The sequence below is a fragment of the Epargyreus clarus genome, unplaced genomic scaffold (genome assembly GCF_041222505.1).
Source record: "Epargyreus clarus isolate Ecla_fem2 unplaced genomic scaffold, WU_Ecla_fem_2.2 ptg000031l, whole genome shotgun sequence".
In the NCBI taxonomy this organism is placed as follows: domain Eukaryota; kingdom Metazoa; phylum Arthropoda; class Insecta; order Lepidoptera; family Hesperiidae; genus Epargyreus; species Epargyreus clarus.
The window spans coordinates 808,388-823,534 of record NW_027332236.1 but is presented as its reverse complement, the minus strand read 5'-3'; the positions used below and the strand labels follow the sequence as shown (position 1 = coordinate 823,534).

General features: G+C 34.3%; 3 protein-coding genes across 3 annotated transcripts; all 3 read left to right on the top strand.

Annotated features, from left to right (window-relative positions):
- The first annotated feature begins 2,167 nt into the window (after window positions 1-2,167).
- LOC140754848 (facilitated trehalose transporter Tret1-like) lies at window positions 2,168-3,916 on the top strand. The gene is made up of 2 exons (XM_073089985.1): window positions 2,168-2,300; window positions 2,604-3,916. The coding sequence occupies exons 1-2, from the start codon at window positions 2,195-2,197 to the stop codon at window positions 3,869-3,871; spliced, it is 1,374 nt and encodes a 457-aa protein (XP_072946086.1). The 5' UTR covers window positions 2,168-2,194; the 3' UTR covers window positions 3,872-3,916.
- A 1,013-nt stretch (window positions 3,917-4,929) lies between these two features.
- LOC140754847 (facilitated trehalose transporter Tret1-like) lies at window positions 4,930-7,539 on the top strand. Its single transcript, XM_073089984.1, has 3 exons — window positions 4,930-5,069; window positions 5,494-5,629; window positions 6,070-7,539. The coding sequence occupies exons 1-3, from the start codon at window positions 5,028-5,030 to the stop codon at window positions 7,356-7,358; spliced, it is 1,467 nt and encodes a 488-aa protein (XP_072946085.1). The 5' UTR covers window positions 4,930-5,027; the 3' UTR covers window positions 7,359-7,539.
- Window positions 7,540-8,199: 660 nt separating this feature from the next.
- LOC140754788 (facilitated trehalose transporter Tret1-like) lies at window positions 8,200-11,707 on the top strand. The gene is made up of 3 exons (XM_073089893.1): window positions 8,200-8,280; window positions 9,335-9,470; window positions 10,393-11,707. Exons 1-3 carry the CDS (start codon window positions 8,242-8,244, stop codon window positions 11,673-11,675), a joined length of 1,458 nt encoding a protein of 485 aa, XP_072945994.1. The 5' UTR covers window positions 8,200-8,241; the 3' UTR covers window positions 11,676-11,707.
- The last annotated feature ends 3,440 nt before the right edge of the window (window positions 11,708-15,147 follow it).

The window sequence follows — 15,147 nt, the reverse complement described above, 5'->3', positions numbered from 1 at the left end:
GTAAATATGTGGATTAGTTGATGTTTACCCCACGAAGCTAAACATTAGAAAATAAACAACCCAAAAGTCTAACGCGTATTATATAACATTCAAGAGCTTATCAAAAACCACACAGCCATTACTTATAATCCGATTACAACTTGCATTTACGGTTCTAAACACGTGGTTATCTCGCGTAATCCTTAAATCTTCACAAATACTTTTATGGATGATATAAAAATTAACGTCATGACCAGTGGGGTCTTCGAATGTAAGGTGATCTGAGGTCACTTCATTATGAATCTATTACTACAACATACCTAACTACGAGTTTTTTTAATATAGGAGTAGCAGACGAAATGCAGTCCACCTGATGGTAAGTGGCTACTGCTGCCCGTGAACATCTGTAATCAAATCCAGATAGGATTAGATATTCCTACCTGAAATCGGCCACAGATGCGGCGCTACTCCTGAGGACTAAGCTGGAACACCTCAGAAAAGTATGTCTCGCTTACCACACCCTTCGAAATATAACACTGCAGCGCTTAACACTGCTGTTATTAAGTAAAACTAGGTGGGGTGGTGCAGCCGGAGTCGAACTACAAAGGGTTCTACCAACTTTCATCCCACATATTGTCCCATTAAAACGGGAACTGTTAAAGCCATAGTCCATGATGTCGATTAAATGTTTACAAATTACTAGCTGTACCGGCAAACGTTGTGTTGCGATATAAATAAAAAAAATGTTAAGGGTGAACAACTTATCACTTAGGGGTATGAAAAATAGATAGTAGCCGATTCTCAGACCTACTGAATATGCATATAAAATTTGGTGAAAATCTGTAAAGCCGTTTCGGAGGAGTACGGTAACTAACATTGTGAGACGAGAATTTTATATATAAGATTACCCGACTGCGAAGGATGTTTTTTCAAACGTATGTATGTATGTCTCATTCTTTGAAATGCCCTACAGCCAAAACGGCTTAACGGATTTAAAACATATGAGGTGTCGCGAAATTCGTCTTAATTGTTGTAACATAGGCTATATATATTCTAAGCTGTCGGGATTTTTGTTTTATATTCATCATCAACCCATTACTGTCCCACTGCTGGGCGCGGGTCTCCTCTCATAATGAGAAGGATTAGGCCATAGTCCACCGCGCTGGCCAAGCGCTGCGATTGGTAGACTTCACATACCTTTCAGATTTTTTTTATAAATCTCCCAGGTATGCAGGTTTCACGATGTTTTCCTTCACCGTTTAGCAAGTGATAATAAATTTCTAATACGCACATAACTTTTAAAAATCAGAGGTGCGTGCCTGGGATTTGAACCTCGGACCCCTCGATGGAGAGGCCGAGTTTCTTAACCACTAGGCTAAGACTGCCTACATGTTTTATATTAATTACTAATTTCTGACGTTTTAGATGTTTGGAAAAATACATAAATTCTGTCTCTATTATTGAACAAGTTTAATCCGCAATATAAGAACTTATTCATGTTATAATTAAATTGTTAATACCAGAAATAATTTCAAGATGTCCAGAATTCTATGCCAAAATCTTTTAGAGGAAAATTGAACTGTTAAATGGAAAAATCTAAATGGATCACACCGTTCACAAAACAGGTAGATCGTTTTTATTAAAGTTTAAAAGCCCATCTTGCCACATATAAATCGACAATTGGATCTTAAAAAGTATTTTCTATCTGATATAATTTTACACCCTTAGGAGGGTTTAGGTTATGATATCAGTAATTTCGCTGCTCAATCTGACGTGTCTTTGAATTTGAAATTTAAAATGTTTCATCGGATAATTATATAAAATTTTGCTTTCAAATCTAACTTTCAAAAACTGGTGCAGAGAAGATCTCCCAAATCTAATATAGTAGCATTGAATAAATTTTAAGTACCTACAGGAAAAATAATTGTATTTGTAATTTTCCTGTTTTGATAAAATTATTCGATTTGTTTATCTTTTTATTGTCTTCCACACATGACCAGATTAGCATAGAGTTATTTAGAGGTGAGAATTTTGATCAAATTCGGAATTTTAATCAATTCGGAATTTTAATCAAATTAGGAATTTTCATGAATTTCGTTAATGGAATTATTCTAAATTTTAAAACTTTTGTACATAGTATGATCACGTATCAGAATATAATTTTCTAGTATTATAAAATTTCCAGTGTTTTGTGACGCTGGGAGTGTCTCTTAACATGTCTTCACACGGTACTGTGATGGGATTCTCTTCTATTCTTCTCCCACAACTAATGAGCCCTGACTCTCCTATTGAAGTTGACGAATCATCAGGCTCTTGGATTGGTGAGGAACCACTGTAAATTTTTTTGCTATACACGTAGGATCTGTTCGTTAGAACAGCTGCCACTGAGGTATTGTTATTATCAAGTAAGTTTATTTGCTAACTAAAACTTTTAAATTTAACTACTTTTTCTATACTCATATCCCCATATACCCAGGCATCGAACCTGCAACCCACAACGCAGTATGGTGACCGAGGTTTAAATGGTTTCTTAAGAAATTTAATAGAACACTTCAGACCTAAGTTTGTAGAATAATTCACTCTGGTCGAATTATTCAATTATTTTATCTTTCCTATATTTCCAGCTTCAGTCACTGGCCTCACTCTTCTAATCGGAAATATAGTGATACCACCCATCATGTCCAAATACGGCAGGAAAAACGCCAACATACTGAGCATCATCGTAATGATGATCGGATGGGTTTGTAACGTCACCGCATATAATGTACCATCGCTCATCTTCGCAAGACTCCTGCAAGGCATGGCGTTAGGTATGACAGCATCTATGGGCTCCGTCCTAATCGGAGAATACACCAGCCCCAAGAATCGTGGAGCATTCCTTGCCACCATATCATTGTTTTTCACTGTTGGTGTGCTGATCGTCCATACCTTCGGAACGTTTCTCAACTGGCATAAAACGGCTTTGGTTTGTGCAATTATATCTCTAGGCAACCTCATCATTGTTATGTACTCACCAGAGTCACCGAGCTGGTTAATCGATAAGAAACGGTACAGCGAAGGCGAGAAAGTCTTTCGGTGGTTAAGAGGGGATAGCGAAGAAAATGAATTGAGGAATATTATCAGTGCAAAAATGGCTACAACTGAATTGAAGGGTGACGATGGACATAAATCAGTGACAGGCAAATTTAAAGACCGGATTTCTTATTTCAACCAAACAATACGAAAGAAGGAGTTCTATAAGCCTGTTCTTATTATGACGCACATTTATTTCCTAGGGCAATGGTCTGGTGCGAACATCCTAGCAGCGTACACTGAAGACATTTTCCATAGCATTATCGGAGAGGGTATAAATATAAAAGTAATGGTTATATCTGTTGATGTACAACGATTTTTTTCAAATTTCATCGCAATATTTGTTATTAAGAAAGTTAAAAGGCGGACAGTGCTAGCTGTCACTGGCGGGTTGAATGTAGCTGCCTACTTAATTACTGCTGGCTACTGTTATTCCAAAGATAATGACTTATTACTCTTTGACCATCCTTACATAGGGATAATGTTAATACATTTCCATATGTTGTCTATAGCGACTGGTACAATTCCGTTACCATTTATACTTGCTGGTGAGCTCTATCCATTAGAATACCGAGGATTAGCTGGCTCCATAAGTGTTCTATCTTTATCATTCAATGTATTTGTAACTACTAAAACCTTTCCATTTATTTTATCATCATTAGATATTTACGGCACTTATTGTTTGTATGCGTCCATAGTTTTGTACTGTTTAGTAATAGCTTTGATATTTTTACCAGAAACTAAAGATAGGACTTTGAGAGACATAGAAGAGGAATTTAGAGGACACAGGACTGTTCCTGAACAAATGAAAATGTCTTAAAATGTCGCACAAAACTTTAACATAATAACTTTCATATAAACACATATAGACGTTTATATAAACACATACTAATCCGCCGATTCTTTATCCTGATGATAAGTAAATTTATTTAATATACAAACTTATGTATTTTGACCACGACGACACCACTACCACCATTTTCCTTATAACAACAATGTTAAGTGCTATCTTATCAAATCAATATGTAGCTTAAGTTATTTCTCCGAAATACTTTTATATACCTTTATAATCTGGTTTTGCATTTATTCTATTTCTGACTTATTCCTGAGTTAATTCTATTAGTTATTAGTTCTGAATGCGAAATGTTTTGTGACAAGAATTAGGTAGTTTTGTTTAGTATAAATAAATATTGCAAGTACAATATTTTTCATTAATGCATTATACCTATGCCCTCAATTGTAATCATCTATTCTTCTTTTTTTTGTTTGTCCAGTTGTCTTTAACTAACACTTCGTTACTTACAAACGATTATTTCTACTATTATTTTTATTCTTGAGTATTTCGTTTATATCTGTAATACTAGAAATATTCTTTAAATTGTACAATTTAATTAAGTATTGCAAATTTAGAGGAAAAATAAATTATACTTTTCTTACATTTTTGAAATATCAAATTAAAGAATATCTTTCGATTATTTTGTATATAACCATATCTTAAGGAAGCATAATAATATTTAGAACTAAAATAGTGAAATAATAAGTATTCCATAGTACTATTACATTGTTTCATTAAAGTAAGAAGGTTAATAATAAGACTTACCTATGTACATGGAAAAATCTTTCTGACGCAAATGCATTTTCGACAGTTGGTACATAGTACTTGCACTAACGTTATTATAATTCAAAAGGTGTTATACAGGTATCTACAAAAATTGTAAAATTAGCAAATTGAACATTTAAATATATATTAAAAGAAACATAGACATATACAATATGTAATACAATAAAAACATGTAAGCATTTTAGTGTTGAATCAAATAAAACAAAAGCACTTAATCAACACAAAATTGTAAAGTTCATTACTATTCTAGGCATTAAGTAAAACATTCTGTGGAATAAAGTGTTTGTGTCTTTGGATTGAGTAGTCACTAAAAATTAAGGAAAGTTCAAAATAGTTACAACAGAATTTTCGCAAGATGGCACTATGTTCGAATTACGCCACACCTTTTATGAAACAGGTATGGGTTATTTTTTATTTTCTCTGTCAATCTCATTTTTGTTATTTTGTTTTCAAAATTTACTTATTCTTTTATCAGTAATGGAAGAACTGAAACTGTAAGGTCTCATGTTAAGTGTTTTCTACCACCATTTAACCTGTACCCAATCTCAAATAAGACTAGTCCTACGAGATCAATCGCAATAAATACTTCCCCGAAGACTATAAATCTACTTATCTTCTTTTCATAATTTTTGTATTATTTTAAAAATCATTTAAATTTTCAAGAAACATTTCAACTTTTTGTCAGTACCTTTAAAATAACGGATATATTTTATATGTATAAGTAAGTGTCTAGATAATAGAGGAAACAAAAGTTGTGTCAAAAATTATTAAAACTTATATTATTTAGAATTAGAACTTATATTATATTTATAACTTTTCAGTGTTTCGTAACCTTTGGAGTAACCCTAAAAATGGCAGGTCATGGAGCAGCAGTGGGTTTCACTGCAGTACTTCTGCCACAACTTCGGAAATCTAACTCTGCGATAAACATTGATGACTCGACTGGATCATGGATAGGTGAGGATTGATTGGATTTTTTTTTGTAAATAGGAAATGAGCTACTTAATGCTAGGTATCATTGTAATCAATGGATGTCTGTAACTAACAATAACAACAATAATCAGAGTGTTAAGTGCTGCTATGTTATGGTTTGAAGGGTAAGGAAGACATTCTTTCCCAAGGGATTCCAGCTTAGCCCTCAGGGGTCAGAGGTCAACAGAATAAGCACAAACAAAATATACACAAATTGAAACATCGAAATAATATTAAGCGATTTATTATCAAAATCTTTTATGTGCTATGTGTGTTGTTGGAACAATATTTGTATCAGTCAAATTTACGTATTTATTACATCAGGCGCTATTTATTTACAGTCCTTTAAAATTAAAAAAAAAACAAAATTACCTTATGATTCAGTACTAACTACAATCAATTCAAAGCGATATATTTTGTTCCAGCCTCAATTTTGAGCTTCGCATTCATCATTGGAAATTTCACCAGTTCTATTTTAATGGGAATCTATGGCAGAAAAATCGCAAATCTCGTCAGCATAGTGCCCATGATTATTGGATGGGTCTGCATCGTCTTCGCAACCAACATGCCATTCCTTCTAACAGCAAGAGTTCTCCAAGGTTTGTCAATAGGAATGGGTGTCACGCTTGGACCAGTTCTGATCAGTGAGTACAGCAGTCCAAAATATCGAGGAGCCTTTCTGATGTCCATATCCGTAAAGATTGCTATTGGAGTACTCACAGTACATACTCTCGGATCCTATTTGAAATGGCAGACAACAGCGGTAATTTACGCTGTCATAACAGTTGTAGACTTCATTATAGTGGCGTGTTCACCAGAATCACCAAGTTGGTTAGCTGATCATGGGAAGTATGAAGAAAGCAAGAGAGTCTTCCGATGGCTTAGAGGCAGTGATGAAGAATGCGAATTGGAGAGAATGATCGAGGCTAGCAAAGCAGTCAGAGAATCTCGAAGCAGCAACAAACTAAACAGATCTTTGCAGTCCAAAATGGAAGAATACTTTACCAATTTCTTTAAGATTTTAAGAAAAAAAGAGTTTTACAAACCAATTTTCATAATGGCGCATGTTTATACAATATCGCAGTGGGGTGGAGTTAATCTTTTCGCAGCGTATGCGGTCGATGTCTTCAATAATATAATTGGTGATGATTTCGATATACCATTACTAATTATTTCTGTTGATGCACAAAGAATTATTTCGAATGCCCTAGCTGTGTATATCATTACTAAAATAAGAAGACGTACGCTTCTAAGCACAACAGTTGGAATTGGGATATTCGCTTTTCTCAGTATAGCAACTTACTCTTATCTCAGAGAGATGAAGATATTCAATAATTCTATCGTCGCTATCATTCTTATCCATATTCATATGTTCTCTATAGCAGCCGGGACGCTTCCATTTTGTTATATTATTTCTGGAGAACTGTTCCCATTGGAATACAGAAGTTTTGCGAGCGCCATCAGTGTCATATTCCATTCTATGAACTTCTTCATCATGGTAAAGACTGTTCCCTTTTTGTTCAACACTATTGGCCTTCACGGGACTTATTGCGTATACGCAGGGATTATTGCCTACTGTCTTGTTGTTTTATTTATTTTCTTACCGGAAACAAAAGATAGGACTTTGCAGGAAATTGAAGAGGAGTTCAAAGGATTATCTGGAGGATTAGGAGTATCTCGGGGGAAGGCTGATGAAAGTACTAGTTTTATATAATTAAATAAAGGTCACACTTTGCTAAGATAAATATCTAAACATGAATGTAGAACAGAGCACACAATTTCACTTCTGTATAATGAACATTGCGTTTTTGATAAAAACTACACAAAAGTAATGAAGGAAGATATAGATAGTTAATTGTATCAGGCGTTACTTTTGGAAATCCTTATAGCATGGATATCCGCAGTTAGGATTAAACTACTCTTACTTTGCAACAAACCACTAGACATATGTATTAAGTTTTGAAAATATTGATGTCCTCGTCGACCTCCATCTAATAATAAATTAAGTAAATTATTAAATAAAAGAATGTGGCTAGCTATTCAAACTGTTGTTTTAGTTTTACTTCATCAAAATGTGCTTCTGCAAATGTGCAAAAATGTACTTCTTTCTTTTCATATAAAAAGAAGCACCTAAAGTCTTACTTTAATATACTAAAACATTTATATCATCTTACCCGTATGAATACTTTGGTAAAATCGTTTTAAATTCATGAATTTATTATGATAGCAACATTCGATTCTCATGTCTATTATATAGTATTGAATATGTTTTGCAACAAATGGTTCTCAATCTTGAGTATGAACCATACATCCTAACATTTTATTTTTTGAACTGTATGACATTTTTTTTCCACACTTTAACGACAATAACTAAAGTAAACATACCTATAAAACTTAAATCAATACCAAATGTTTGAGTGACCTTGCAGTCGCTTACAGAGTTGAATGTATCCATCCATAGGATTGTAATGTAAAATTTAGGCAAACACTAAACACGTTTTGGAATCGCTGATACGACACACTTGAACTAATAGAATATCAGAAGTCATTATACATATCTAGATGCGTTTATCCAAAAATAACTACTTTAGTAAGTGATGGAAGCTAGGAGTTGGATATCGCCGTTTATGAAACAAGTAAGTTAACCTTATTTCAATATTGTTTAGAAAGTAGACTTTGATTTGTGGCAATAATGTGAATGGTGTTTATTGTGTTCGCTTGTTATAAAGATGAAGAAACTCCTGAGAGACCATATATGGCCCATTATTTCCTGTTGTTTTTCGTTTTTGTTCCTGCCGTAAAATTCTCAAAACTATATTTTAATAACATGAATTTAAACGACATAGTGTCCGGCGACTTGGCAGTTTCTGTTATGTTTGGACAAATCCTTAAAGGCAGATCCGAGTACAGCAGTAGGTTAAAAGTGGTCTTTATCATTTATTTCTACTTGTATGTTTTTAAATCCAAATTTAAATTATTTATTTGCTAGAATACAGTTATTACACAGATATTATGTACATACAACTCAACAACTCAACTGTTTCTCCTCTATGCCTATGTGTCTATGTCTACTTGTATGAGGTTTGCAAAACCTTTGTTGTTTGTTTTGTCATTTTTACCGTTAGCAACTTCGATTTAGGAGTGATCTTTATGGAGACACTCATTATTATTCTACCGGCACTACTTATTATTCTACTAGGCACTGGGTTTCTCGCAGAACGAGAAGGTAATAATACTTTAGTCCTCCACGCTGTTCAAGCCGGGATTAGTATACTTCATACTCCTCTGATATTCCTTAAAATAACGGCAAGACATTTCGGTTTCCTAACGATGTTTATTCACCGTTAAAAAGAGCGTGCACATAACTGTGAGTGAGAGGCCCTTAGGCCATAGTCCACTGGATTGGTATTGGTATTGGCCCTTGAGAACTTGTTTTTTTGTGATTTCTTAAGAACTCTCAGACATGCAGGTTACCACACGATGTTTTCCTTCACCGTTATAGCAAGTGATGATTAATTTAATACACTCATAACTTAAAAAATCAGATGCGTCTAGGATCATTAGAGTGCCTAGGATTTGAACTTCGGGTCTCCTGAATGAGAAGCAAACTTTTAAGCACTAAGCTAAAATTGTTCGCAAGTTATTGTAACACATATATTATTTATTTAGATTATGACTCAAAATTTTCAGTGTTACGTAACAACCGGACTGTTCCTCAACATGTCGAGCCACGGCCTCGTGGCAGGCTTCGCTGCGATCCTGTTACCCCAGCTCAGGAGTCCAAACTCTACTATTACCGTCGATGAATCCTCCGAATCTTGGATTGGTACGTACTTCCTTTTTTATATAATATAGGAGTAGGAGCATACCACCTAATGGTAAGTGGCTACTGCTGGCCTTGGAAATCTCTAGTCAAACTCAGATACGTTTAGATATTCCTACCTAAGGTCGGCCATAGATCCGCCGCTACCCCTGAGGACTAAGCTGGAACGCCTCGTATAACTATGTCTCCCTTACCACATGATTTTATTCTTTAACCTTTAAATAAAATTTAACGTCAACTTATTACCATGCCACTACTAGGCACGCGTCACCTTCCAGAGTAACAAATTTATTTTATTTGCCAACAGCATACAATAGAATTCTTAAATGAGGTTATACAGGCACTGTGTCATACTAAACAGGTGTATATGGCTATTATAGGCGTGTAAAACATTTACGAAGTTTGTTACTACAAATTTTCTACTGACATTCTTTATATACTAGAATATATTATATTAAATTAGCAATTACTTTACAGACAAAAACCTGACTGCTTGAGACTAAAGCAAATTATCAGTTAATTGAACTTTATGGTTGTTTTTATGTGTAAGTAGGGTGATATTAGTATGTATATGTATGTAAATTATGCAAGACCACAAGAACTATATTTGTACTGCCGAGAAACTGGCTTACAGTTTGAGAGAATTTAAATGATGTGATTTTGTAAATAAATGTAAAAACAAATTCCCTCAATTAAGAATAATCCAACGACATCTCGTACGCTAAAATTCGTGAATCCGTATGGGTTAGGGCATTAACTTAAAAACATTACCATCCATAATCAGGTAAAAATAAGTCTTACGATAGAGTTATGAGAATAAAGTATTCTATGACCTTCATCTCATCCAAGTACGAAGATTTCCATTCGATACAGAATTATTTAATATAAAAATTAATGTCTCATATAATAATTTTCTCCTTTTCAGCTTCTGTCTTCGGCATCACGTTTATCGTCGGCAATTTTATAACACCAATCGTTATGGACAAGTATGGCAGAAAGAAGACCAATATAGCCAGCATAATTGTCATGGCTGCAGGATGGTACATGACTGTTTGGTCACCCAGTGTCCCTTGGATTCTCGCGTGTAGGGTTATCCAAGGGTTTCCTCTAGGACTCTCTGTTCATGTATGTCCTGTTATGATAGGAGAATATACCAGCCCAAAGAATCGAGGAGCTTTTCTAGCTACTGTTTCGTTGGCAATATCTTCAGGAGTTCTTACCGTACACACCCTGGGATCCTACGTGACTTGGCGAACTACTGCTGGTATCTGCGGTATCATCATGACCGTCGACTTCTTCATAGCTATCTTCTCACCAGAAACACCGAGTTGGTTGATCAGTCAAGGAAGATACGACGAAAGCGCACGTGTATTCAGATGGCTTCGAGGAATGAATGAGGAGGAGGAATTGAAGCAGATGGTTGAAAATCATATGCTTGCAACATCAACAGAAAACAAAAAACACGTCAATTTTTCGCGTAAATTGCGAAGTAAATTAGACTATTTCCGACTTACAGTTATTAAGGAGGAGTTCTATAAACCAATTCTGATAGTAATGCATTTATATTCTTTAGGGCAATGGGGAGGCTCGACTATATTGTCCCAGTATACCCAAGACATATTTCGTTACATTGTTGGTGACGGAGTGAATACGGCTACCATGACAGTTGTTCTATCCACCCATAGAGTTATTTCTGGAATATACATGATGTATTTTGCGAAGAAGTTCAAAAGAAGAAGTTTGTTCATCACATTGACTCTAGTGACTGTGATTTTCTTACTCCTCAACGCAGGGTACTCTTATGCAAGGGAGAATAATTGGCTTCCCTTTGATTATCCTATCATAGGGATCATTCTAATCCACGTTCACATGTCCAGCATATGTTCAGGAGGCTTGACTCTTGGTTTCATCGTAGCAGGCGAGTTGTTCCCATTAGAATATAGAAGCCTAGCTGGCGGTATAAGTTCTACTTTTCTATCTGGGAATTTATTTGTTGTGGCGAAGACAGCGCCACATCTATTCTCAAATGTAGGTATCCATATCGCGTACTGTATATACGCGACGATATCTACATATTGCTTGATAGTAATATGGATATTTTTACCAGAAACGAAAGATAGGACGTTACAAGATATAGAAGACGGTTTTAGGAAAAAGAAGATATCTTCAGAAGAAATAGAAACTGCCGTGCCATTGACCTCTCGGTAGTAAAAAAACTGCGTCTATAAGAATACTGTAGTTTAGGTTGGAAACTGCTGTACTGTACTATACTCTACTGTACTGTACTGAAAAACTAATTGTCAGAATACTGCCATTTAAGTACAATCGATTAAGAATCTTTTGTATTTTCTTAGCGTAGATATAAGAACTAATATAGTATATTATGTTGTTATGAATATTTTACATTGTTCATCTCGAGGTCATATTCGACTATAATCATTATTTACAATATGTTTTTTTTTTTTAATTGCGTCAAGTGCTGCCAAAGAAAAAAAAAACAATTTCATTTGACAAAAAGGGCAAACCTTTTACTTTTATAATACAGAATTATTCTGCGATCATGTAGTTCATCTCATGGTGACTGATGACATCCATAGACATTCATAATTAATCCTAGATAAGATTAGATTCCAACCTGCGACTGCCAAAAGATGTTTGCAGCTCCTGTAGACTATGTGGGAACGCGTCGGATAAGTATGTCTCTTTTACACCCTTCAGAGTGGAATACGGAAGAAATCGGTATGGTGATCGTGCCTTCAAAGTCGAACCACGGAGTGTTCTACCACCTTCAATTATAGTTTTCTTTTCTCCATTGTACCATTGCCCCTTCAAGACAATGATTTTCAGATGTTAGAAATAGTTGTTGCTATTACAAGTCATGCAATGCAGAAATAAATTTTAAAAAGTAGGGTTTAAAGATTTCAATTTAGTATTACCTATGCTAATAATAATCAAATTAACTTATTTGTAATTATAGGTAGTAATAAGTAATTCGTAGTATGATACGTTGTAAATAAATAATACGAAATCAACACGAGGTTTTAATGTTTTGTTGTAATAAAAATAGTAATGAAAAAAAATTTACTTTTAAAGAGCCATTTAGATGGATAGTTTCTCGCACGATATCACAATTATCGCTCAAGGCAACGAGAGAAAAGAGCGAATGTTTAGACGAACAAAATATTTTATATTCCTTCGATAATCGTATCTTCGAGATGCGAAACTGTCTCAATTTAAATGGAACATTAGCCTTGCAAAGTCATTTTAACACGCTTTATTAGCTTGTGTTGTATGTATGTACGTAACAGTAACGGAATCTTCGTACCCGATTTCTATCCACTTTGAACGTTCAGTTTAATTCAAAATTTTGAAAAATTATCAAAACCCGATGACAATACACGATTTTAATACTTTTGTACCATTGTCCTTATCAACATCCTCAGGATTAACGATTTTCGAGGCGAGAGAATGCGCCTTAGGGAGAGTTCAGGCAAAGTTACTAGATTGATTTTTAGTTTTGAAAAATAATAATGTTATTTCCCTATAACTCAAATGTACTGAAACATATCTATAATGCCATCTTGTAGAATGATTTTTAGGATTCCGTACTCAAAGGATAAAACGAAACCCTCCGCTGTCTGTTCGTGAGTCACAGGGCTTTATCTCTTAAACCGTAATAGATAGACACTTGATTTTTTACAGACGATGCATGATGCTGGTCGCTATAACAACAAATACTAAAAATTAATAATAATAAATATAGTTAAAAAAAACTAAAAAACACGCTTATATGATAAATTCAACTAAAAAGTAGAAAATGATTTTCAATCTAGGAATCAATTAACAGTAAATTGTATAATTGTTGAAAAAGCTTTTTGTTGCCTCAGTTCATAGTTGCCTCATAATATGTAAATCATTCTATTTTTAGTTTTCTTTTATAGGGAAAAATAGGTAGGTATTATTATGGCCTATAAACGGTAATCCGATACAAAGTGTGAAGTGTAAATAATTCGCCAAGTCGAACTCGCACATGGAGGCTTTCGTACCACCAAATGTTAAATGTCTTTTATTTACTTATTTATTCATTTTATTACTTTCAACAATACTTCGTTACATGACACAACAATAGATGGCGTTGGGGTGATGATGAATGATACGTACATTTTAAACAATACATCGTTTTACGGCACAACAATAGATGGCGTTAGTGTGATAATGAATGACATGTAAACAACGTATAATAATATTAATAAAATTAAAATAAACAGTTATAGTAGTAAATGGATTGTCAAAATTTCAACCGTCTTCCTAGTACGGTTTAACAGTTAGATCGAAAAATGCCGAAAAATACCGGTTTGTTGTGTGGATACCCCCTTTAATATTTAACTTTACTTCATTTTTAGTATATATTTGTTGTTTTAGCGGCCACCGTTATGCATCCTCTGTAAAAAATTGTAGAGATATAGCCCTGTGACGGACGGACAGACAGCGAAGTCTTAGTAATAGGGTTCCGTTTTTACCGTTTGGGCAAGGAACCCTAAAAGTGAACATTTGTAGGTACTACAAACATAGAGTGACAGACGCGTGCCGTAACTGATAAAATAATAATTTAAATATAATTTCATCATCAACCCATTATTGTCCTATTGCCAGGCACGGGTCTCCTTTCAGAATGAGATGGATTAGGCCATAGTCCACCGCGCTGGCTAAGTGCGTATTGGTAGACGTCACATACCTTTGAGACTATTTTTCTAAATCTCTCAGTTATGCAGGTTTCCTCACTATGTTTTCCTTTACCGTTTTAGAAATAGATAATTAATTTCTAATACGCACATATTTACGAAAGAGAACAAGTGCGTGCCTGAGATTTAAACCTCGGACCCCTCGAGAGGCCGAGTTTCTTAACCACTAGGCTATCACTGCCAATATAAAATTTTTAACAAAAAAATACAACCGACTTCTATGTCACTACAAAGTAAAAAATAATTCAAATAAATGTTGGTTTAGTTCATATTTCTGAAGTCGGCGTATCGTAATTATTTATATCTACTGTAATACAATCGTGCAACCAAGCCTTGCCTATCAGAATATCGTATTAAAATTATAGATTCTGTCTAAATATGATTTTGACCTTGATATGGTACTTTAGGCGAATATAAAGAAGTGTAACTTGTTAGAACCTTCTGTTAATAGAGATGATGAATTGTTTTCAACATTTTGGGAGCTAGGAACATTGTTGTTATTAGTCAGGATGCCATCTTGAAAATCCATTCAAATGTTTACAACGCCATCTATGGGTAGAGTGCTGACATCGTAGTCTTTTAATATTATATATTTATTAATTTATTACCCATATTTAACCATTTTCTTTTTTTATTTACAAATTTGTGTACACAGAAAACATAACAAAATACGGCATTAAAAAGTGATGTAGTACAGAGGACTACTTATTTCAACTGAAACTGAAATTTCTTCCAGCAGCCCCTATGGTCGGAAAGTTTATGTAATAGTGTGCACAAAACATAGTGTGCACAAAAATAAATAGATAACAAAGACATATAAATATATACAAATAAATACACATAATATATACATATAATATATAAACATAATATATAAATACACATATATACCTAATTATGAAAGAGATAAATAGTGCTCTTTTACTTTTCGTTTAAAC